This window comes from Mauremys mutica, chromosome 19, assembly GCF_020497125.1.
Source record: "Mauremys mutica isolate MM-2020 ecotype Southern chromosome 19, ASM2049712v1, whole genome shotgun sequence".
Classification (NCBI taxonomy): domain Eukaryota; kingdom Metazoa; phylum Chordata; order Testudines; family Geoemydidae; genus Mauremys; species Mauremys mutica.
The window spans coordinates 26,909,008-26,932,246 of record NC_059090.1 but is presented as its reverse complement, the minus strand read 5'-3'; the positions used below and the strand labels follow the sequence as shown (position 1 = coordinate 26,932,246).

Genomic DNA, 23,239 nt, shown 5'->3' with positions numbered 1-23,239 from the left:
CCCAAGCACGGCAGGCAGGCTGCCTTCAGCAGCATGCCTGCGGAGGGTCCACTGGTCCCGCTGCTTCGTTGCGGGAGGTCTGCCAAATCTGCGGGACCAGCGGACCCTCCGCAGGTAAGCCGCCGAAGGCTGCCTGACTGCCGCCCTCGTGGCAACCGGCAGAGCGCCCCCCGTGGCTTGCCCGCCCCAAGCACGCGCTTGGTGTGCTGGTGCCTGGAACCGCCCCTGCACATCAGCAGCATTCCAGGTCTTTTACTTAACCCTAACATATCCCAACACTTACATATAGCTAAAGATACTTACTTACTTAGCTCAGATATTAGGGGCTTGCAGTTATTGTGCTGAAGGTGATGGGTTCTAGCCTTACTTATGACTTTGGGTCCATGTGTATTTAACCATTTATTTAGTAGCATTGCAGAGATTTACCCATTCCATGACTGACTAATGAGCTCATATTTCTATTTTCTGTGACATAAGTGGCTGCACTTCTCATTGGGTGAGCAGAAAAACAGAACATGAAAGACAAAGAAAACATTGTGCTATAAAAAGAATTCATCTCAGCACGTCTCCAGATAAATGATCGATATGATAGGCCGATAATTGCTGTATAAGAGCGAAGTGTAATTACTATAACTGCCTCCCTGATTGGCTACACGGGCCTAAATTTCATCTCTGACACCTTGTAGGAGTACTTGTGCCCTTTGCCGGTCTTCCAGTTCACCCCGTCAGCATAGCTTTCATGGGCTCCTCGCAAGTATAATCCATTCAGGTTGGATGAATGACATTCCCTGTACCACCAGGCTCCTTTATAGGATGTGGCACAGTTACTTGAACTGAGGTCATTGTCACGGTCTTGGGTTGTAAACGGCATGTGGTTGTGGATGGTTAATGAATCCCCTGTGGAAACAATTGTGTGTACAGTATTTACCACATGCTTTCACAGTTCAGGTCCCACAGCCCAGCCTGGCAGTTCTGCAGTGGGGTTGCTAAATTTCTCTTTTCACCAGGCAATAAAAATCTCCCTGGAGTCCAGGAGAGAGACTGCAGTTCTACATCCTAGAAGAAAGATTTTCCACCAGACCGTATTCTGATCTCAGTGACATCACTATAAATGCAGAGTAACTCACAGAATCATAGAATATCAGGGTTGGAAGGGACCTCAGGAGGTCATCTAGTCCAACCCCCTGCTCAAAGCAGGACCAATCCCCAGATTGCAGTCAATGCGCTCAATGTGCTCCTAGCACTAACAGCTTACCAGGGAATGGTTGAGGATTCAGAACCAAAGAATCAGAGTCACAGAGATGTAGGGCTGGAAGGGACCTCACGAAGTCATCAAGCCCAGCCCCTTATGCTGAAGGAGGACCAAGTAAACCTAGACCAACCCTGACAGGTGTTTGGCCAATCTGTCTTTAAAAACCGCCATTGGTGGGGATTACACGCACTCCCTTGGAAACCTATTCCAGAGATTAACTATCCTCATAGTTAGAAAGCTTTTCCTATTATCTAACCTAAGTCTCCCTTGTTGCAGATTAAGCTCACAACTTCTTATCCCACCACTAGTGGACATGGAGAACAACTGATCATCGTCCTCTTTGTATGAGCCCTGGAGACTGTTATCAGGTCCCCTCTCAGTCTTCTTTTCTCAAGTCTAAACATGCTCAGCTTTTTTAACCATTCCTCATAAATCAGGTTTTCTAAACCTTTTATCATTTTTGTTGTTCTCCTCTGGACTCTCTCCAGTTTGTCCACATATTTCCTAAAGTGCAGTATGCAAAAGTGGACACAGTACTCTAGCTGAGGCATCACCAGTGCTGAGCTGAGTCGAGCAATAACCTCCGTTCTCTTACATGCAATACGTGTAAATAGATCCCACAATAACTCACAACAGCATCACATTGTTGACTTATATTATTTGCGATCCACTCTAACCCCCAGATCCTTTTCAGCAGTACTACCACTTAGCCCAGGAGTTCTCAAACTGGGGGTCGTGATCCCTCAGTGGATCGTGATGTCATAACGTGGGGGGTCGCGAGCTGTCAGCCTCCATCCCCAAACCCTGCTTTGCCTCCAGCATTTATAATAATATTAAATATTAAAAATGTATTTTTAATTTATGAGGAGGGCCGCACTCAGAGGCTCGCTGTGTGAAAGGGGTCATCAAAACAAAAGTTTGAGAATCACGCCTCTTTCCTTCCTAAATGAAGCTCTTAGCGCTTGTCTTTATTGAATTTCAACTTGTTGAATTCAGGCCAATTTGCCAAGGTCATTTTGAATTCTAATTCTGTCCTCCAAAGCGCTTGCAACCTCTCCCAGCTTGGTGTCATTAGCAAATTTTAAAAGAATACTCTCCAACTCCATTATCCCAGTCATTAATGAAAAGATCGAATAATATCAGACACAGGACTGACCCCTTTGAGACCCTACTAGATATTCCCTCGCTGTTGGACGGCGAACCACTGATAATTACGCTTTGTGTATGTTTTTATAGCAATTTCATCTAGATTTCATTTCCTTAGTTTGCTTGTGAGAAAGTCATGTGTGACTGTGTCAAAAGCCTTACTAAAAATCCAGATATATCATTTCAACTGCTTCCCCCTTATTTACTAGACCAATAACCCTGACAAAGAAGGAAATCAGGTTGGTTTGGCATGGTTTCTTCTTGACAAATCAATGCTGGCTCTTCCTTATAATACTATTTTCCTCTAGCTGCTTACAATTTGATTGTTTAATATTTTTTTCCAATGTCTTCCCCAGTATTGAAGTTAGGATCTCTGGTCTATATTCTCCGGGTTCTCTTTGTTCCCCCTTTTAAGGATAGGAACTATGTTTGCACTTCTCCAGTCCTCATTCACCCTCCAGGTGTTCTCAGAGATAATGACTAATGGTTCCTGGGATTAATTTTGTCAGGCCCCACTGACTGAAGTGCATCTAACTTATCTAAATACTCTTTAATCTGTTCTTTCCCTATTTTGGCTTTCATTCATTTCCCCCTTATTGCTAATATTGTGTTGAGTATCTGGTAACCATTAACCTTTTTAGTGAAGACTGAACCAAAATAGGCATTAAACACCTCAACCTTCTTGATATCATCAGATATTAGCTCTCCATCCCCACTAAGTAGTGGACCTACACTTTCCTTCATCTTTCTCTTGCTCCTAATGTATTTAAAGAATCTCTTTTTACTGCCTTTTATGTCCCTTGCTAGGTCTAACTCATTTTGTGACTTAGCCTTTCTGATTTTGTCCCTGCAGGTGATGCTATTCTTTTGTGCTCCTCCTTAGCATTTTGTCCATGTTTCCACTGTTTGTAGGATCCCTTTTTGATTTTCAGGTCATTAAGGAGCTCCTGATGGAATCCTAATTGCCTCTTCCTATTCTTCCGATCTTTCCTTCACTTTGGGATAGTTATCAGTTCTGAGTTTGTTAAAGTCTGCTTTTTGAAATCCATTGCCTTTCTTCTGATGCTTTCACTCTTTCCTCCCTTTAGAATAATAAAGCCTATCATTTCATGATCACTTTTACCCAAATTGCCTTCCGACTTCAGATTCGCTACCAATTCCTCCCAATTGGTCAGAATTAAGTCTAAAATGGCTGGTCCCCCTGGTTACTTCCTCTGCCTTCTGAAACTAAAAAGTTGTCCCCAATATATTCCAAGAATTTACTGGAAATTTTGTGTTTTGCTGTATTACTTTTTCAACAGAAGTGTGGGTAGTTATAGTCCCCCATTACTACCAGGTCTGGGTTTTGCCTATTTTTGCTATTTGTTCTAAAAATATCTCATCTTCCAATTCTTCCAGGTTTGGTGAACTATAATAGACACCCTATTATGAGGTCACCAATTTCTACCACTTTTATCTTTATCCAGAGACTGTCAAATGACCTGCCACTCACCTTGTTCTGGGCCTCAGAACAAGTGTATATATTCTTGGTGTATAATGCAACACCTACTCCTGCCTGTCTCTCCTGAACAAGCAACACCCCTCTATATCAATATTGCTGTAACAATTCTTATCCAACCAAGTCTTTGTGATGCCAGTTAAGTAATAAGAACACAAGAATGGCCATACTGGGTCAGACCAAAGATCCATCTAGCCCAGTATCCTGTCTTCCAACAGTGGCCAATCCCAGATGCTCCAGAGGGAATGAACAGAACAGGTAATCATCAAGTGAGCCATCCCATGTGCTCTGGCAAACAAAGGCTAGGGACACCATCCCTGCCCCTTCTGGCTAATAGCCATTGATGGACCTATCCTCCATGAAGCTATCTAGTTCTTTTTTGAACCCTGTTATAGTCTTGGTCTTCAGAACATCTCCTGGCAACGAGTTCCATAGGTTGACTGAGCATTGTGTGAAGAAATACTTCCTTTTGTTTGTTTTAAATCTGCTGCCTATTAATTTCATTGGGTGACCCCTAGTTCTTGTGTTATGAGAAGGAATAAATAACATTTCCCTATTTATTTTCTCCACACCAGTCACAATTTTATAAGCCTCTATCATATTTCCCTTTAGCCATCTCTTTTCCAAGCTGAGAAGTCCCAGTCTTTTAAATCTCTCCTCATATGGAAGCTGTTCCATGCCCCTAATCATTTTTGTTCCCCTTTTCTGTACCTTTTCCAATTCCAACACCTATATTTTTGAGATGGAGTGACCACATCTCCACGCAGTATTCAGGATGTGGACATACCATGGATTTATATAGAGGCAATATAATATTTTCTGTCTTATTATCTATCCCTTACTTAATGATTCCCAACATTCTGTTTGCTTTTTTGACTGCCACTGCATATTGAGTAGAGGTTTTCAGAGAACTATTCACAATGACTCCAAGATCTCTTTCTTGAGTGGCAACAATTAATTTAGACCCCATCCATGTACATGTATAGCTGGGATTATGTTTTCCAACGTGCATTACTTTGCATTTATCAACATTGAATTTTACCTGCCATTTTGTTGCCCAGTCACCCAGGTTTGTGATCTGCCTTTGTAACTCTTCACACTCTGCTTCAGATTTAACTATCTTGAGTAGTTTTGTATCTGAAAATTTTGCCACATCATTGTTCTCTCCTTTTCTAGATCATTTATGAATATGTTGAACAGTACTGGTCCAGGGACAGACATCTGGGAGACACCACTATTTACCTTTCTCCATTTTAAAAACTGAACATTTATTCCTATCCTTTGTTTCCTATCTTTTAACCAGTTATTTATCCAGGAGAGGGACCTTCCCTCTTATCCCATGAAAACTTACTTTGCTTAAGAGCCTTTAGTGAGAGACCTTGACTTGTCCCCAACAAATCATTTTCATCTCTGTGCCTGATAATTCTGTTCTTTACCATAGTTTCCAGAATTTGCCCAATACTGAAGTTAGGCTTTCCGGCCTATAATTGCCAGGATCACCTCTGGAGCCGCCCCCTTATTATTATTTTAAAATAGCATCACATTAGCTATCATCCAGTCATCTGGTACAGAGGCTGATTTAAATGATAGGTTACATACCACAGTTTGCAATTTCACATTCGAGTTCCTTCAGAACGCTTGGGTGAATACCATCTGGTCCTGGTGACTTATTACTATTTAATTTATCAATCTGTTCCAAAACCTCCTCTAATGACACCTCAGTCTGGGACAGATCCTCCAATTTGTCACCTAAAAAGAATGGCTCAGGTTTGGGAATCTCCCTCATATCCTCAACCGTGAAGACTGATGCAAAGAATTCATTTAGTTTCTCCGCAATGGCCTTATCGTCCTTGAGTGCGCCTTTAGAATCTCAATTGTCCAGTGGCCCCACTGGTTCTTTACCAGGCTTCCTGCTTCTGATGTACTTTTACTGTTACTTTTGGAGTCTTTGGCTAGCTGTTCATAATTAATAACTTAGCTATTGTGCTAATACTTCCAGTTCTTCCTAGTCATTCCCAGACTGCTTACATTTGTGTATAGACATCTAAGATGCTGAGCAGATTTCCCACTCTTGTTGCTCCTGTTACCGTACATATATGCCCCCCCCCAACATCTAACCCTCAGTTAAGGTGGCCCTTTTTTATTCTTAGCGGTGGGCTTTGATCACCTACCCGCTTTGAACCTAATTTCAAGCCCTCCATAATAGGTTGGCAAGGTGGTGTGGCTAAGCAATGTGCCTAAGCAATCCTGCAGTGGCCTACAATGACTCTGCATGCCAAAGAATGTTTCTGTCTCCGGTGTGCAGGAGTCTGGATGCATAGCTGGCATAAAATGCACATGTTCACCCACTCAGTGACTTGTACCATTCCAGGTGTGCCTATGCTAGTTTAATTCAGATGTTTCTCAAGGGCATTCAGATTTAATTTAGGAAAACAACAAGCCATGGCTGTGCCTAACTCTGCTCAGAATTCTGCTTTCAGTCTGCCCTAGGCAGGATATCCATATTACATACATAGCTGGTGTCATTAGAACATGGGTTCCTGCTCAAAAAGTTCAATAGCAGAATAACTGTTGTTTCCCAAAAGAGATCACAGATTACATCACCTTTTGCTTCTGCCATAGAATACTCTGCATCACTTTTGCTTTCCATTTTTCCATCTGCCACAAAGGGTAAAAGACGAGCTCAGAACCTACCTGCAGTGCCATTAACAAAGGCGCCAAGGATCAGCTTGTATTTCTCGGTCTCTCCTGTAATTTTGAATGAGCTGAAGATGGCAAATTGATAGTTGTTCTCGAAATCACTGAGATCGACACGAAGCTCGTTGGTTCCTTTAGAAAACAATTTGAAAGCAAAATGTTCAGCAATTTCCATCCAGTCTGTAGCATTCCTCATTGCTGTACTGTGGGCGAACTACCGGACTCAGAGGATAAATGCTGCTCCATGAATCATGACTGGAGCTAGCCCAGCTACCACAGCATTCTTGGTTTCAATAGCTTTGTGTGGCAGGGCTGGGCTGTAAGGAACAGGAAGGGGTGTCTGGAGCAGAAGGGTTACCTCTACCGATAGTACAAATCTATACCCTGTATCCATGGTTAAAGTGTGGGAACAAAGCTTGGTGGAAAAGGTTGCAGTTAGGAAAAGAACGCATCAGTGATGTCTTTACCAAGGGATGTTAGCAGGTGGATATTGTCATTCCCCAGCCAGAATTCTGACAGCCGGCTACCAAAACCTCTCTTGTACGAACTCCAGTCACGGTAAAAATCCACAGAACCATCCACCCGTCTCTGGAACACCTGCAGGGAAACAGGAGGTTCTTAGCTGGGAAATCCCACATTGGTTTCCATCCTACGTTGAGCAGGAGACCAGAAACTCTGAGACTGTAAATCACTGGATGAGATTTAACGGGGTCAGATCTATTTCAGCCTCAGGTGACTACCGCAGATGGAGGCTTGTCCCACAGGATCATATTAAATCTTGGCAGCAACGGCACTAGAGTAAAGGCTCACATGGTCTGAAAACTACAGCACTGGGCTGGCAATCAGGAGGCCTGGGTTCTATACCCAGTTCTGCCACTTGGGTAAGTCACATCACCTCTGCTTTCTGTGCGGCCCTTTGTCTGCCTTGTCTATGGAGAGTAAGAGCTGTAAGGGACTATGGCTGTCTCTCAGTGTGTGTGTTCAGCACCCAGCACAATGGGACCCTGATCTTCATCAGATTCTCTAGGCATGACTGGGATATAAATAAGCAGAATAATAAATTGGAAGGTTTAAATGTGAGGTACATACAGGGTTCAAACCCCTCAGCTCCCTAGCATGCTCTCTCCTCTCATACTCAGAGATTGCCTGAGTGACAGAGCAGCTGATGCACCAGGACTTTGACCAAGGTGGAAGGAATTCTGTTCCAGAGTCTGAGCAGGCTGTGAGAGCCAGGAGAAGGGAAACCTGGTTAACTGTGTCAGACCAGTGACAAATGTCCCCTCAGACCAGGTCTTTTAGATGCTAAAGCTTCGGGTTCCCTCCATGAAACCCACTGTGTTCACAACCAAGGTGTCTGGAGACTTTGACAAGGATTAGGAGGATTAGAAGGGCTAAGGAAGTGTCTGTGTTTTTATTTCAGCTAACCATGGTGAGCTAACAGCTTCAGAGTTTCCATCCTCATGCTTTTCTCCTAGCTACAACCCACTGGGTAAGGGCCACCTCTCATTCTTGGGACAAAAAACTGTTTGTTGTGCAAGAAAAAAAATATCCAATGAGCTTCATTATGCTTGGTTCTTACAATCCATCCTCCACCATCTGTCTCCATGTCACACAGCACGGTCATGGCGTTACAGTCACGGGGATAGATGGTGTACCAGCCGCTCATGATGTTCCCTCTGGCTAGCAGCTCCTTGCAGTTCTTTGCTCCTGGTTGAAAGAGGAATTGAAATATGTAAATTGGTTGTATAACTCTCATTGTACAGGGATTCACAGGCTGCTTTATGTTGCACTGAGGGCCAGATCAATTGCAGAATCAGGTAAATGGAAAATAATCTTTGAACCACCATCTCCTCTCCTCCCCACTGTAGTGTTTGGGAAATGGGTAGTATCCCTTTAAATAGTTTGTGAGCCCTCTAGTGGTGCTCTCTGTGTTCTATCTTTAGAAACCTACCAGAGTCGCAGCCTAGGTACCTAGCTAGGCTTTTCATGCTCTCTGTGGTTAGCAAACACAATTATTTAGACTTCACTGCGCTAGTCTGGTTCATATTAAGTTTGTTTGAAAGAGGAAAAGAGGCAACAACTGCCCAAGCCCTGTGTTCTGTGTGAGAACAGCTCAACCTGAACAGAGGATTGGCTCAAAGTGTCTTGAAAACTGATGGAAATTGAAATTTGCATGAAGATTTGTACTGGTGGAAGTGCCTGTGCAGCCATTTTGAAATCCCTGGTGAGTCAGAAGGGCTTCCAGTCATCATGTGACTTGGGTGAGCAATCACTGCAAGGGAATATCAAACTCTCATAAGAATACTCACATCAAACAGATTGCAAATGAACCCATTGGCTGAAATGTGTTTCCACAAAAAATTCACTGGCTACTTGCACAAATCATTCATTTAAAAATACCCAACCATCTGGCGGGTAAAACAGGAAAAGGGCGGAGTGGTCACATTAGTCATTTAAAAATATTTGTTCATCATTCCTAAGGGTTCAGCCATCATAACTGCATTCCCTGGAAGGAATGAGAATATATTTCAGTGGTTATAAGAAATGCTCACCTTTCTTACACTGTATATTGTCCAGCTCTTTCTCTCCTGGACGGGAAAAGAAACAATAGAAGTGAAATTTGAACCAGAAAACTTTGTATAGTCTTTTAAACTGTACCAACAGTGATAGCTGGGATAGCAATGTACTAGAAAATGCACAGACAGGTTTGTACTTATGCAAAACCAAGTGTTAACAGAATCACACCCATCTCTGATCTGCGCTTCCTGTCTGGAATAAAAAAGATGCCATTCATAACTAGCCAACACTGTTTTGTAACCCTCTCGTGAGCTGTGAATTTGAGTCAATATGTTATAAAAAATCCCAAGTGAAATTAGTTAAATAGAAAAAGGGGCACTCCTTTAAACAAGCATTTAATCAGGATCCATTTCTTGTAATCCCTTCCCCACCCCCAGTATGTGAGGAGTATAAGGAGGGTAAGAGAAAGCAGCCTTCTCCAGGATGTACATCTGGATCTACAGCTTTCACTTACATGCCAAATATTATCTCTAATACCAAAGGTCATCTGCTTGGAGTTATTGCAGATGTTGCAACACTTTACTGACTACCTGTTTTGTAGACAGAGCTATTTCTCTCTTCAGACATTCCAACACTTACAGGAATATTGGTGAGCTCGATACTGTGGGCATGGTAACTATTCAAGAGGGAAGATTCTTAAACCACTCAAGTTCCAGCTCAGCAGAAATGAAACTGAAGTGATGTGCTCAATATAAAGGAAAGTGCAGAGGGTCTCACCAACTGTTCCAAGGGTTCCCGATTCTCCTTTATCTCCTAAAGGAAGAACTCAGAATAAAATCCTTGTTTTCCATAGAGATCATCTCCATAGTTTGAGCTCTCATTTCAACACCCACTTGGGGGTTAATTGTGCAGAGGGCTAGTTCAAGGCCTATGTATCATTTACACTCCAGACAATCTGTTAAAGTAGCCCACTAGTGGGACTTAAGTGATACATTTATCTTCTCTTGTCCTCTTCACGGGCTGAATTTCACCCTTAGGATACGTCAACACTGCAGCTGGGTGCATGCTTCCCAGCTCCTATGGAATGAGCGAACATGTGTTAGCCTAGCATGGGGGTTTTCAAACTATGGGTCGGGACCCCAAAGTGGTCGCAACACTGTTTTAATGGGGTCACCGGGGCTGGTGTTAGACTTGCTGGGGACTAGGGCCAAACCCTGAGCCCCACCCCCCGGGGCTGAAGCTGAAGCCCTGGGTGGAGGAACTGAGGTTACAGGCCTCCCACCCCAGGCGGTAGGGATCAGGCTTTGGTCCCCCTGCCAAGGGCAGCAGGGCTCAGGCTGGCTCAGGTTTCGGTCACCCCTCCTGGGATCGTGTAGTAATTTTTGTTGTCAGAAGGTGGTCGCTGTGCAATGAAGTTTAAGAACCGCTGGCCTAGTGCGGTTTGATTCCTGGAGTAATTTCCTGTGACTGCCAAGGACCTTGTGATATGTCAGACATTAGAATTAGAGCTGTTGAAATTTTTCAGCTAATATATTATTCATCAAAAAAATGCAGTTTCTTGTTTGAAAAAAATCACAAATTCAGCTCACATTTGGCAAACACGTACAGCCAAAGTAAGCAAATGACAATAAATCAGTTGGAAAATTTTCCCACTTACTCAAAAAGTTTTGCTTTGACATTATTAAAATGTTCCAACTTTTCATTTTGAAACATTTTGTTTAGTCATTTGGCTATTAAACAAAAGCCAAAAGGAGATTTAAAAAACCCACCCAAAACCTGTTGGTTTGGGTCAAATGACACTTCTTGTTCTACCTGAACCAATTTTTTTCTTCAGCTTTTTCTTTCTGTGAGCAGCCAGAAGGGAAAATTGTACAGTGGGATGGGGGGAAATGTGGCTCCCGGTTCTTCTGTCACCACGAACAGCACCATAAAGTGCTCTGCAGTGAGAAGAATCATCTGAGGTCTCTCACCTTTCACTCCAGGGGGGCCAGCAGGACCTCTTTCTCCTGATTAAACAAAAAATAAGATAGTAAAGACTGATCAGAGATACCGAGATCTTGACAGTGGATCAGAACTGAAGTTCTGTTGCAATAATAAACCCTTTATAGAGTGAAGGGAAGTTATGGTGGTTTTTCGAGCCCAGATATTAGAGGAATTGGTGTTATACCTATCTCCTAGAACTAGAAGGGACCTCAAAAGGTCATCAAGTCCAGCCCCCTCCCTTCACTAGCAGGTACTGATTTTACCCCAGATCTGTAAGGGGCCCCCTGCAAGGATTGAACTCACAATCCTGGGTTTAGCAGGCCAATGCTCAAACCACTGAGCTCTAATTGATATTTGATTAAAAACAAATTTCCTGTTCTTAGGTCACCTGTAGGAAAACACAGTTCTCTGCCCTTTGTTACTTTACCTTTTGGGCCAGCTTGTCCTGCATTTCCAGGGATCCCCGGAGGTCCCCGTTCCCCTACAGACACAGAAAACTGACTGAATAGTTTCCAAGGTAGCGTAAATACTGAGTACATAATCCCCACCCACCACCCCAGCCTGGAATTACAATAACCCAGCTGTGTCGAAAGTCAGATAATGTATCTGCATCTGGATCGCTGAGTCCCTGATCTCACATCAGGATCCCCTAGCATGGACCCCCCATGGAAGTCAATGGGACAAGCACATCTTGATGCCAGGTGAGTACCAAAGCTGGCAAACAACCATTTTCTACATGCAACCTGTGATACATGGCCAGAAAGAGTTAAACATCCTGCAAAATAAATAACCCTCAAAAGACATGTGAGGAGATAATGTTTGTGTTTTTGTGTATTTACATATGTATAAGTAGGGTCGACAGTGTAATCAGCTGTCCCTGTCTGTGCTGTATTCTGATAATTCAGAGTTCAAAAGAACATCTTATCACAGGGGCGGCCAACTTGAGCCTGAGAAGGAGCCAGAATTTACCAATGTATGTTGCCAAAGAGCCACAGTAATATGTCAGCAGCCCCTCCCCATCAGCTCCTCCCCTCCTCCCCGTGCCTCCCACCCACCAGCAGCCCCGCCAATAAGTGCCTCTCCTTCCTCCCCGCACCTCCCAATCAGCTGTTTTGTGGTGTGCAGGAGGCTCTGGATGGGGGATAGGGGGGAGCGAGGGCACGGCAGGCTCAGGGGAGGGGGTGGGAAGGGGTGGCAGGGCCAGGTTTTGAGCAGTGAGCACCCCCCGGCACATTGGAAAGTTGGCGCCTGTAGCTCCAGCCCTGGAGTCGGTGCCTATACAAGGAGCTGCATATTAACCTCTGAAGAGCCACATGTGGCTCCGGAGCCACAGGTTGGCCACCCCTGTGCTATCATTCCAATGAATTGTAAACACCAGATAGCTCTGTATTAATCTCTCTTTGAAATGCATACGAAATAATCTGTGAATGGTGGAGGAACAAGCAAATGGCCTTATGTTAATTCTGTAGCTAAGTACCAGTGACGGACTTCCTTCAAAGTCATGCTAATTACCTTTTCAACTCCCAACTTGTCAAAGAGGACATGAAATTGTATAAAAGATCCTTGGGTCCTGATTCTGTCATCTCAGATCTGCTTAGACTTCATCAGGGGAAGTTTGAGTCGCAAGACTGAGGTCCCAATTATGCTGGCACGCCCTCAATATGAGATTTGGACATTGGATTATAACCTATGAACTATTTCTGGAAGAACTCTTTGCAACTACAAAGCTCACCATCTCTGCTATGAATCTGCAGCCAAATAAATTGAACTCATGTCTGTGTGTGTGTGTGTATATATATCTTTTAACCACACTCTCTCTCTCTTTTGTTTTTTAATAAATTTTAGTTTAGTTAATAAGAATTGGCTGTAGCGTGTATGTGCGTAAGATCTGAAACATTCATTACCCTGGGAGGTAATGGTTGGGGCTCTCACCTGGGAGTTAGGAGACTCTCCTACTCTCTGGCTCTACTCCAATGACCAGTCAATTATTCATATGCAGTAAAACAGCTTCAGCAGGATTCTCACATCAGAATATCCATAGCTCAGAGAGTAAGACATTCTCCTATCAAGTTTAAATCCCTTTTCCACATCAGGTAGAGGAGAAAATTGAGCCTGGATATCCTAAATTTCCAGTGAGCACCCTAACCACAGGGCTGAAGCTCAGACGGGACCTCCACCAGCCATATTGTGAATCCTTTAAAAAGGCCCACAAACAAAATGTTTTCTTCCATCCCAAACGGACTTTTTCAATTCACCAACATTTTTCAAAAAGAACGAGGAGTACTTGTGGCACCTTAATGACTGACAAATTTATTTGAGCATAAGCTTTCGTGGGCTAAAACCCACTTCATTGGATGCATGCAGTGGAAAATACAGTAGGAAGATATATATACACAGAGAACATGAAAAAATGGGTGTTGCCGTACCAACTGTAAAAAGAGTAATTAATTAAGGTGAGCTATTCTCAGCAGGAGAAAAAAAAACTTTTGCAGTGATAATCAGGATGGCCCATTTCCAACACTTGACAAGAAGGTGTGAGTAACAACTGTTTCCCCGTGCTAATTCCGCCCCCCCCACACACACACACACACTAGTTTTAAGATGGAGCTTGATATGTTTATAAACAGGACTGTAGGATGGAGTTGCCTCCCATAGCAGGGGAGTGGACTCAATGACCCAGAAGGTCGTACATTCTTTAATTGTGCCTTGTTAAGTGCCCTGTTTCAAAGAATTAACCAAACCTCATCAAGTGAAGGCCTCCGCTTTTCCTAACATGTGTCTGAATATGCCATAACTCCCAGTATTGGCAGAGCAGAATGTTTTAGAAATGGTACCAAACATCCTGAGTTAGAGAATATTATAAAAACCATGAATGTGGTCTGGTGACAGGTCCCAAAAGTCCTAAACTCCACTCCTCTGGCTGCTATTTACAAAACAGTCTTAGGGCCCAACTCCACTGAGCGGTGACCTCAGGAGGAATTGCAAGGGAGCTTGGCATCTTACCAGAGGCACTTAGCACTCTGCTGAGTTGACTTTGTAGTGCCCTGTCTCCACTGTTTTCTTACCTTTGCAAAGTTCAGTGTCCAAAGTAAAAGGTGCTGCTATGTCTTCACTATCAAGAAAGGTGTGTTACCATGGGGTAACTAATACACATGAGCTCTCTCACTAACACCACAGAGAGAGATAAAGCACTGTAGTTTTGCTGTGAGATAGCTAGGTGAGGTGAACCATGGGTGAGAGCTAATCTCATCCAGTTACCTCATGGTAAACACTACAAGTGCCTTGTCTTCACTGAGGTTTTACAGCGAGATGGCTACTGCATGACAGATATTTTTGTCGGTGAAGAAAAGTCAGAGTCTTTGGACTAATTGGTCCACAGTGTGGCACATGGCAGTGTACAGTAAGTTGCAGCTGTTCATTACTAGACCTACCATAAAAACTCAAGCAGTACCATACATGATAGAATCATAACCAAACCAAAGCACCCGTACAGTAAACTAGAGAGAGAACAAATCTCGTTGCCTCAGACCTTATTCTTGTTACACATCTGTGCCTCGGTGTGGCACAACATTAACATCTCAATCCAAGGGGGGAGAATGTGCTTCCACATTGCACATCCAAAACACAACTCACTCCTGCAGAGAGGCAAGGGGAAGGAAGGTTCAGCGATCCCTGTGAACTACCACATCTCTCCCCTCCCATGGGTAACATGAAGGTCCAGGGCCACGTCCAGTAGGTAAGAAATATTAAAGAGTGACATCTGATCAAAACATTCAGCCAGTTAAAAGCACCAGTTAAGGAAGAGAACAGATCAGCTATATTAAGGATTAAATGCCCATTAAGCTGGTCCAGGTTAAAAAAAAAAAGTAGGTTGAAATGTCCATAGAAAGAACCCCTCTCATTTCTCCAGAGTTTGTAACTCCACCCCACACATGGGAATTCTGGTGGAGCAGGGACCAGGAATTTAGTTTGAGTCTTTATGTAATTTTTTAAGATGAGGCAACATTTGGGTGGCCACAGGCAGAGCATGGCATAGTATGCAAAGAAATTACTATCAGTACGTTTCCTGTGTGTAGTGATTCATGCAGTCAGAACCACCCAACGCTGTGTCATTTAGAGCACTAGCACTAGAATATCAAACCTGACATGTTTTGATGAGTTCAGAGGTGCTCACCTATTTTTCCTGATGCTCCAGAGTCTCCTTTGATTCCTAAAATAAAAACACAAGGTCAAATCCTTGCATTACATGGAGCCCACACCTGGATGGGCTTGGTGCTAACAAATTACAAAATACGTAATTGACAACATATTGTGAGGCTGAGCAAACATCCTGCTTTGGAGCAAAAACACACAAATGGGCAAAATAAGCTCCAAAGCATATAGGCAGATCTTCAGGGCTATTTCACTGGATTCCTGCACAGGTTTGTCTATCCAAGGCAAAGCAGTGTCTCTCTGTAGCTACACCAGGAAAATGTATGACGTTAGAAAATGTGTTCATTAACATGACATTAAACACAACTTAGCACCTAGAGTAGACTGGAACAGGTCATGCTTAAAAATGGGGTCACTGGACATAGAATTATAAAACCACAGGGTTAGAAGGGACCACAAAGGTCATCTAATCTAACCCCCTGCTAAGATGCAGATTTGTTATGTCCACCGATGCAAGACAGACGGCTATGCAGCCTCCTTTTGAAAACCTCCAGTGAAGGAGCATCCATGACTTCACGAGGCAGTTTGTTCCATTGTTCTACTTTTCTTACAGTTATGAAGTTTTTCCTGAGATTTAATCTAAATCTGCTATGCTGTAGTGTGAACCCATTGCCTCTTGCCCTGTCTTCTGAGACAAGAGAGAACAATATTTCTCCGTCTTTTTTTATGGCAACCCTTCAAACCTTTGAAGACTGCTATCATGTTCCCCCTTAATCTCCTCTTTTCCAAACTAAACATACCTTGACTGGCTTACAGTCTCCTATCGCTGTGTATTATTTAAGTGATCAAAACTAACAACTCTTCATTTGCAACTTTATGTCCCTTGGTCCCATCATTCCAGGATTCTCCCCAGGAGTTGCTTCTCCTGAAAAAGACAGTTACTCACCTTTGTAATTGTTGTTCTTCGAGAGGTGTTGCTCATGTCCATTCCACTTAGGTGTGCACACCGCGTGCGCAGCCGTCAGAGAATTTTTACCCTAGCAACACCCAGTGGGTCAGCTGTGGAGCCCCCTGGAGTGGCGCCTTCATGGTGCTTGATATATACCCCAGCCGACCCAGCGCCCCCTCAGTTCCCTCTTGTTGGCTACTCTGACAGAGGGGAAGGAGGGCGGGTTTGGAATGGATATGAGCAACACATCTTGAAGAACAACAGTTACAAAGGTGAGTAACCGTCTTTTCTTCTTCAAGTATTTGCTCATATCAATTTCAATTAGGTGACGCCCAAGCTTTACTTAGGCGGTGGGGTATGAGTGAAGTACCGTAGATTGTAGGACCACTCTACCAAACGCTGCATCATCTCTGGCTTGCTGGACAATGGTATAGTAAGAGGCAAAGGTATGTACTGAAGACCAGGTAGCGCTTCTGCAGATCTCCTGGATTGGAACCTGGGCCAGGAAAGCTGCCGGCGAGGCCTGGGCCCTTGTAAAGTGAGCGGTGAGGGTCAGGGTCAGAACACCGGCCAGATCATAGCAAGCACAGATACAGGAAGTGATCCAAGAGGCGATCTGCTGGGAGGAGACCGGGAGGCCCTTGATCCAGTCCACCACCGCGACGAAGAGCTGGGTCGTTTTCCTGAACAGTGTTGTATGCTCACTGTAGAAAGCAAGGGCCCTACGAATGTCGAGGGTGTGTAGCCATTGATCCTGATGAGTTGCATGCGGTTTTGGATAAAAAAACGGGAGGAAAATATCCTGGTTGATATGAGAGGTCGAAATCACTTTGGGAAGAAAGGCCAGGTGAGGTCGTAGCTGCACCTTGTCCTATAGAAGATCGTGTAAGGTGGTTTTGAGGTAAGAGCTCTGAGCTTGGATACAAGCCTCACCGACATGATAGCAACAAGGAAAGCCATTTTCCAAGAGAGGTATAGGAGGGAACAGGTGGCCAATGGCTCGAACAGGGCTCTCATAAGTCTGAAGAGGACCAGGTTAAGGTCCCACGTGGGGACTGGCTGCTGTACCTGGCAGAGACGGTCAAGGCCCTTAAGGAACCTACCAACCATGGGGTTGGTGAAGACAGATCGGCATTCGCCCCCGGGTGGAAAGCAGAATATGAGCAAGCACTCGAAGAAGAATCACAGGTGATTCTGAGTTGCTGACACAACCACTCTGAAACAAAGAACCTGGGCCTGACCATGCAGCTGTAAATCACGGGCAGTTGCTTTCAAGGGAGGATCTGGCCCCTGAGTGGTGCTGAGCACCTATTAGTGTCAGACCCTAAAGCATGTGTATTGCCCTCCAGCGAGAGCCATCGGAGGTCTCTCACCTTGCGATCCAGGGAGGCCGACACCACCTTTCTCTCCTGGGGGAAGACAAAAAAAATAAATGTTTGAAAGATTTAGCAGAGACACAGTATTTGGTGCTAGATACTATGAGCTCAACTGTCCCTTGCAGGCCCTGCCCTGCACCGGGGGAACTACAGAGTTGCTGTGCCCAGTGGGAATTCCCGGATGCATAGCACCTCAGGGGGCACATCATCAGCCAGAGACCCTGGGGAGAGCCGATTCTGTGCCACCCTTGAAGAAGATGCAGAAATGCTCCCCTCCGTGGCTGCTCAGTTCTGCTGGTTGTTGTGGGTGAGAAGACAGGTCAGTGCCCTGACCCACAAGCTTGTCAGAAGTTAGCACCCATAACAGCACCAGCCTGGCAGATTCCTTGCACTTCCCATACGGGGGCACCAGGGTGGAGAGATTATTTACGCCTTCCAGCTCTGTTGTTCACCTGCCTAGGGACTGAGCACAGTCATGACCTATGGTGATAGAGACGTTAGAGGTAAAAGACAAGATAAATTGAGAAGTGATACCTGAAGTGGTGTAAACAACCCTGATTCAGAGGGTATAAGTAGGTGTAACGGAGACAAACTCTGGCCATGTCTACACCACAGTTTTTTTTCTAGTTTCTAGCACTAGTGCATCCCCACATGAGCAACTTTTCATTAAAAATCACCGAGCCTTGTTTACACTAGAACTTATACCATTGCTAGCACTGGTGGTGCTGCTCTGGTGGAGCTTTACAGGTCCATGTTTTCTAAGAGAAAGTTACTCCTGGGGGGGATTCTGCGTTACTGTACTGCATGCATGCATAATTAATGAGCCACGCATATTTTTAATTTTTTGCACAGAAAAAAGCTTCTGCAGAAATGTTGCTGCAGTTCCACCTTTTGCCCACCAGAGGGCGCTGTGGCAGAAGAGCAGAAGCAGCTCCCAGCAGAAAATAATGTCTGCATTTCTGCCTTTTGCCCACCAGAGGGCGATGTGGCGATAGAACACAGCAGCAACTCCTGGCCCCCTAGGAAGAGAAAGAGCCTGCCTTCCTTGCAGCACCTGTCAGGCCAGGTCCGGAGACAGGGGCTGATGGGGGTGGGAGGGTCAGACAGTGGCTCATAAGGGCTAGTGGGGGAGGACAGACTGGGGCAGGAGCTGAATGGGAGTTGAGGCACAGGATCACTGTGGGAGGGAGGTGCAGGGGCACATGGTGATGGGGGAGGGGTGCAGAGCTACATAGGGACAGGGGAGTGCCTGGGAGGGGTACAGAGATACATGGGGACAGAAGGTGGGGGTACAGGGACACATAGGGGCAGCGGATGGCTGAATGGGGCACAGAGACACATAGGTACACAGAGTGACTGAGTGGGGATACAGACATATAGGGACATGGAGCGGGGGTACAGAGACATATAGGGGCAGGAGTAGCTGAGTGGGGGCACAGAAACACATAGGGATTGGGGAAGTGGGTGTCTGAGTGGAGATGGAGGGACACGTGGATGGGGGTGCAAGGACACACAGGGGTGCACGAACACATGGGGACAGGGGCAGATGTGCCTGACTGAATGGGAGAGGCTAGGGGTCAGCCAGGGTCTGCATGGGGGAAGCTCCATAACAATCCCTTTCCATGTCCCCACCTCCCCCGCCCAAAAAAACCTGTTCCATACTTTTCCCACCAAAACCAACAACTCTCCAAGTTCACACCCAGGCTCCTTCCCAGCAATTTACTTCACTCTCCCTCAGCTTCTCTGTTACACCTGACTCCCCCCGCAAGCCTTTGCAATGCTTTTGAGTGGTGCGGGAAATATGGTTCTGTAATGTAGTTTAAATGATTATTACCCAGAGTTCTGTATTAATATGCCTAGTGAGGAATCTATTTCTCAGAAAACATTTCCTGAATCTTTTTTTGTCGTCTGTATTGTTACAGACGTACTTGCTGACAGGTATTTTGAAATAAATAACTACAAATAATTGAAACGGGTGTAATTATATTATGTTATTTTGACAAATAAAATATGCAGAATTTTAAATTATTGTGCACAGAATTTTTAATTTTTTTGTTATTCCATTCTGGCACAGACACCAAACAGAGGAGATGCAAATGGTTTAAAGATCTTTCATTGTGATTTAAATCATGCAGTGAATGAAAATAGTTATTCTTTCTGTTCATTCCGTTACCTTTCTCCCCAGCTGGTCCAACCTTTCCAGGGATCCCCTCAGCACCTCTGTCCCCTACAAAACATAAAAGGCTCTGAATTAACATTTTAAAGATGCCAGTGGGGATGTATTTTAAGGGTAAACTTAGGAGTGAAGGGGGCTGGAAAGTCAGTTCTTACTCTCCCCCTGCAAGTCAAATGGCAAAATGAGGGTTAAACCAGAAAACACACAAGTTTGAAGGGTTCAGATGATGTGGCTGATCACTATCTTCAGACAGATCCTGGATTCCTTACTAAGGCAAAATTCTCATTAAACCTCAACTGCTGTTTGTCTGCGCAAGACACACAGGGTCAAGCCAGTTCTCTCAGCAGCTTCGTGAGGATGTCGCAAAACTGGCCAATGAGTAGGCCGCTGGCTCAGGTTTTGTCCTAGCTGTCAGCTGGCTTGCAAATCGACGGCCTTCAGCAGGTCCAAAAGTGTGTCTGAGCGCATGCATGTGTGTAAGTAAAAGTAGTGCAGATCCTGAACAATCAAACACGAGGGAAAATACAGAGAAGATGCAGCTGATGCTATGTGTTACCCCAATCAAGTTGGGAGGTTTTGTCAGTCCAAACCCTGGTGATGACTGGAGCAGCGAGGGGTTCCCTAGCCAGACTACCTTGCCATGGTGCACCATAGATGAACTCCCTTAATGCACCAAGGAGAGACCACGGTGCATCATGGGAGACATAGTCTGAAAAGGGAGCCTAGCCATCAGAGAATGGGAGCATGAGGCAACTGTACTGCAACTCCCACAAGGCAACATGGTGCCTCCCAACTGTTTTATGGAAACTGAATAACAAATAAATCCCCTAAATCAAATGGCCTATTTAAAGTACAATGGAAATAATGTAAACTGTCAAACATACCAGCTGTTAATGCATTCATATTATAACTCTGCTGTTTCTGGAGAGAGTCCCTCACCATAGGCTAAAAGATCTGCACTGGGACCAGGGCCAGCTCCAGCTATTTTGCCACCAGAAGCAGCGAAGCGAAAGGAAAAAAGAAAAAAAAAAAGATAAAGTCACGATCGGCGGCAGTTCGGCAGTAGCTCTACCACGTCACTTAATTGTTTGGAAGCAATTTGGCGGCGGGTCCTTCGCTCCAAGAGGGACTGAGGCAGGGGCAGCTCTCTGTTTTTTGCCGCCCCAAGCATGGCAGTCAGGCAGTCTTTGGCGGCGTTTCTGCGGGAGGTCCTCCGGCCATGTGGATTTGGCGGCAAATTGATGCTGAAATCGTGGGATCAACAGACCTCCCGCAGAAACGCTGCCAAAGGCTGCCTGACTGCCGCCCTCACAGCGACCGGTAGGCCGCCCCATGCAGCTTACCGCCCCAATTGGGACAGAGATGTTTTAGACATCACCAGCCATATCAGATTCCCACTTAGCCCCTGGGAACACACCTTTCATTCCTGCAGCTCCGGGTTCGCCTTTGGGACCTGCGGCTCCAGCCATCCCAGGGCATCCTTGGAGAACAGCGAGTTTGTCAGAACCACTGAGACCCACAATCTTGACCTCTGAGGAAAGAGATGAAACAATAAGTAACATGTGAGAGAGTCTCAGGATGTAGAATGTTCTGCAGATTCCAGTGTGGGGGGAAAAACTTCAGCAAATGGGAACCTACAGATCTCATCTGTTGGCTGGGAGTACAAGGACAGTTAACCAATAAAAGCAGCAAAGAATCCTGTGGCACCTTATAGACTAACAGACGTTTTGCAGCATGAGCTTTCGTGGGTGAATACCCACTTCATCGGATGCAAGAGTTCACCAATAGTTTAAGCAAATAAAATTTGAAGTTGTCATTTAGTTGAGAATAAAAGAACCCGAATTTTTTAAAGTTACACTTTTTGGTTTTAAGTTTGACATGAGGCCAGGACTTTGGAGCTGTGCTCCAGCCCCAGGCAAAAACCTGCAGCTCCACTGCTCTGGAGCTGCTCTGTGCTCCAGCTCCGGCCTCTGCTCCAAAGCCCTGCATAAGGCTGCTATGAAGGTGCTGGATGTTTTAGGACAATATTGTAGTTTTGTTACCTTCTGCAAATATTTGGTATTATTTATATTAGTGACGTCCAATTAGAGGCCTCCGCATACCTGTGCCTTATAAACAAGCATTCATTAATGCTGGTTTCTTGTTTTTGAATAGGAAGCCATGAGAGATCCAAAAATCTCATTGGTTCTCCAGTGCCTGAGGTACCATCTGGTAAGTCAAAAATGAAGTTTCTTTTCATACTAATTAGGAAAATAACAAAATTTAAAAATGTAGATGTGAAAGTGTCAGTGTGAATTTTAATTAACATTGCAGAGTCTCATGCTCTCGACCTACATTCATAGCAATGCTCTGAACAGCAGCAGATCATTAGGCACCGACTGAATGTCATTTGGTGATGGTCCCAGAGAATGGATATCTGGTAATACACACACAGCAGCAATATGCTCAATGTATTATAGTACTAATTAGACAAAAAATTCTTGTAAAAAAAGAGAAGTCCCAGTTTTAAAATATTATAGTGTCAGGATTGTCGTTTGGTAACTGGCAGTCCCGTAGTTCATGGATCTGTACCAGAGAAATGTTCAACGTCAGGTAGGAGAGGCTGGAAGCTATAAGTCTACAACTCACTGTTAGGAATAACAACATAATTTTAAGGAAGGCAGCGACCAATTCACTACAGGTCAATCTGATCAGTTCCACTAGTTCTGCAGAGGATGGCTTGGTAATAAGTCTATTAAGAAAAGCTGTTACTGGGCTTGTTTCCTACTCACCTGGACAGCTGTCCTCACCCATGCAAACGGCTGCTGCTATGCAGAGTAAAGCAGTGAGGGTTTGCTGTGCGGCTCTTCCCATGGCTGGTGCTGGGCTCTGCAACAGCAAGTTCCACTTAGCCTCTTCCCTAATTAGCATCTCAGCCGTTGGTGCCTTTTATAGGATAAATAAAAACTCCACCTCTTAAATTCTCAGCTTCTCCCACCCATCCTCCACTTTACAGCTGTTTCTGCTGAGATTGTTATATGGTTTCTCTACTTTAGCTCCATCTTAGGGCCTGGTGAAATATTTTTACGGTCACTCCCTTGTTCATTAGCCGTGGGTTTCCTTCTGTGGCTAGTTTCAATGATTTTTCTTTGAAGCAGAGATTCTCCTGGTGGAGGAGTATTGGTGGCGTCAGTATCACTGAAAATGATGCAAAATGCCCAGATCCGAAACAGTAGGATTTAAAAACCTCCCAAGAAGTTCAAGAAATCAAAATTTTATACAAATCTCATGAAGGTGAAACTATTCTTAACCTCTTGATACATCATCATCTTCCATCAGGGCATCAGAGTTCAGAGGGAAGTTGCTGCAGGTGGAACCTTTGGACCAAATTTCCTCTTTCATTAGATGCTGTCAGCCAGAGACGTTAAACTAGAAACACAAAGCAAACAAACCCCAAATGAAAATATAAAGTGATTTGGTTTTCATTAAGTGTAGACATGGGCCCCAAAACTCA

At 44.6% G+C, this 23,239-nt stretch overlaps 1 protein-coding gene across 3 annotated transcripts; it reads right to left on the bottom strand.

The window, feature by feature from the left end:
* Window positions 1-409: 409 nt before the first annotated feature.
* Window positions 410-22,664, bottom strand: LOC123353296 (ficolin-2-like). Of its 3 annotated transcripts, XM_044994298.1 has the most exons (13): window positions 22,518-22,664; window positions 21,164-21,277; window positions 19,744-19,797; window positions 17,568-17,603; window positions 15,268-15,303; window positions 11,521-11,574; window positions 11,081-11,116; window positions 9,888-9,923; window positions 9,146-9,181; window positions 8,173-8,300; window positions 7,061-7,190; window positions 6,591-6,725; window positions 413-897 (listed from the first exon to the last, which is right to left on the bottom strand). In XM_044994298.1, exons 1-13 carry the CDS (start codon window positions 22,654-22,656, stop codon window positions 650-652), a joined length of 1,182 nt encoding a protein of 393 aa, XP_044850233.1. In that variant the 5' UTR covers window positions 22,657-22,664; the 3' UTR covers window positions 413-649. The 3 variants fall into 3 exon arrangements, with proteins under 3 accessions (XP_044850235.1, XP_044850234.1, XP_044850233.1); XM_044994300.1 differs by lacking the exon at window positions 17,568-17,603 and having other exon boundaries at window positions 410-897; window positions 22,518-22,632; XM_044994299.1 differs by lacking the exon at window positions 11,521-11,574 and having other exon boundaries at window positions 411-897.
* Window positions 22,665-23,239: the final 575 nt, after the last annotated feature.

Excerpts from the sequence above, each read along its gene's own strand:
- LOC123353296 (XM_044994298.1), bottom strand. The coding sequence starts at position 22,656 with ATGCTAATTAGGGAAGAGGCTAAGTGGAACTTGCTGTTGCAGAGCCCA. Across the intron at positions 11,575-15,267 it reads TGGAGCATCAGGAAAAATAG|GGGAACGGGGACCTCCGGGG; the intron begins GTGAGCACCTCT and ends CTGTGTCTGTAG. Across the intron at positions 9,182-9,887 it reads GGGAACCCTTGGAACAGTTG|GAGAGAAAGAGCTGGACAAT; the intron begins GTGAGACCCTCT and ends TTTCCCGTCCAG.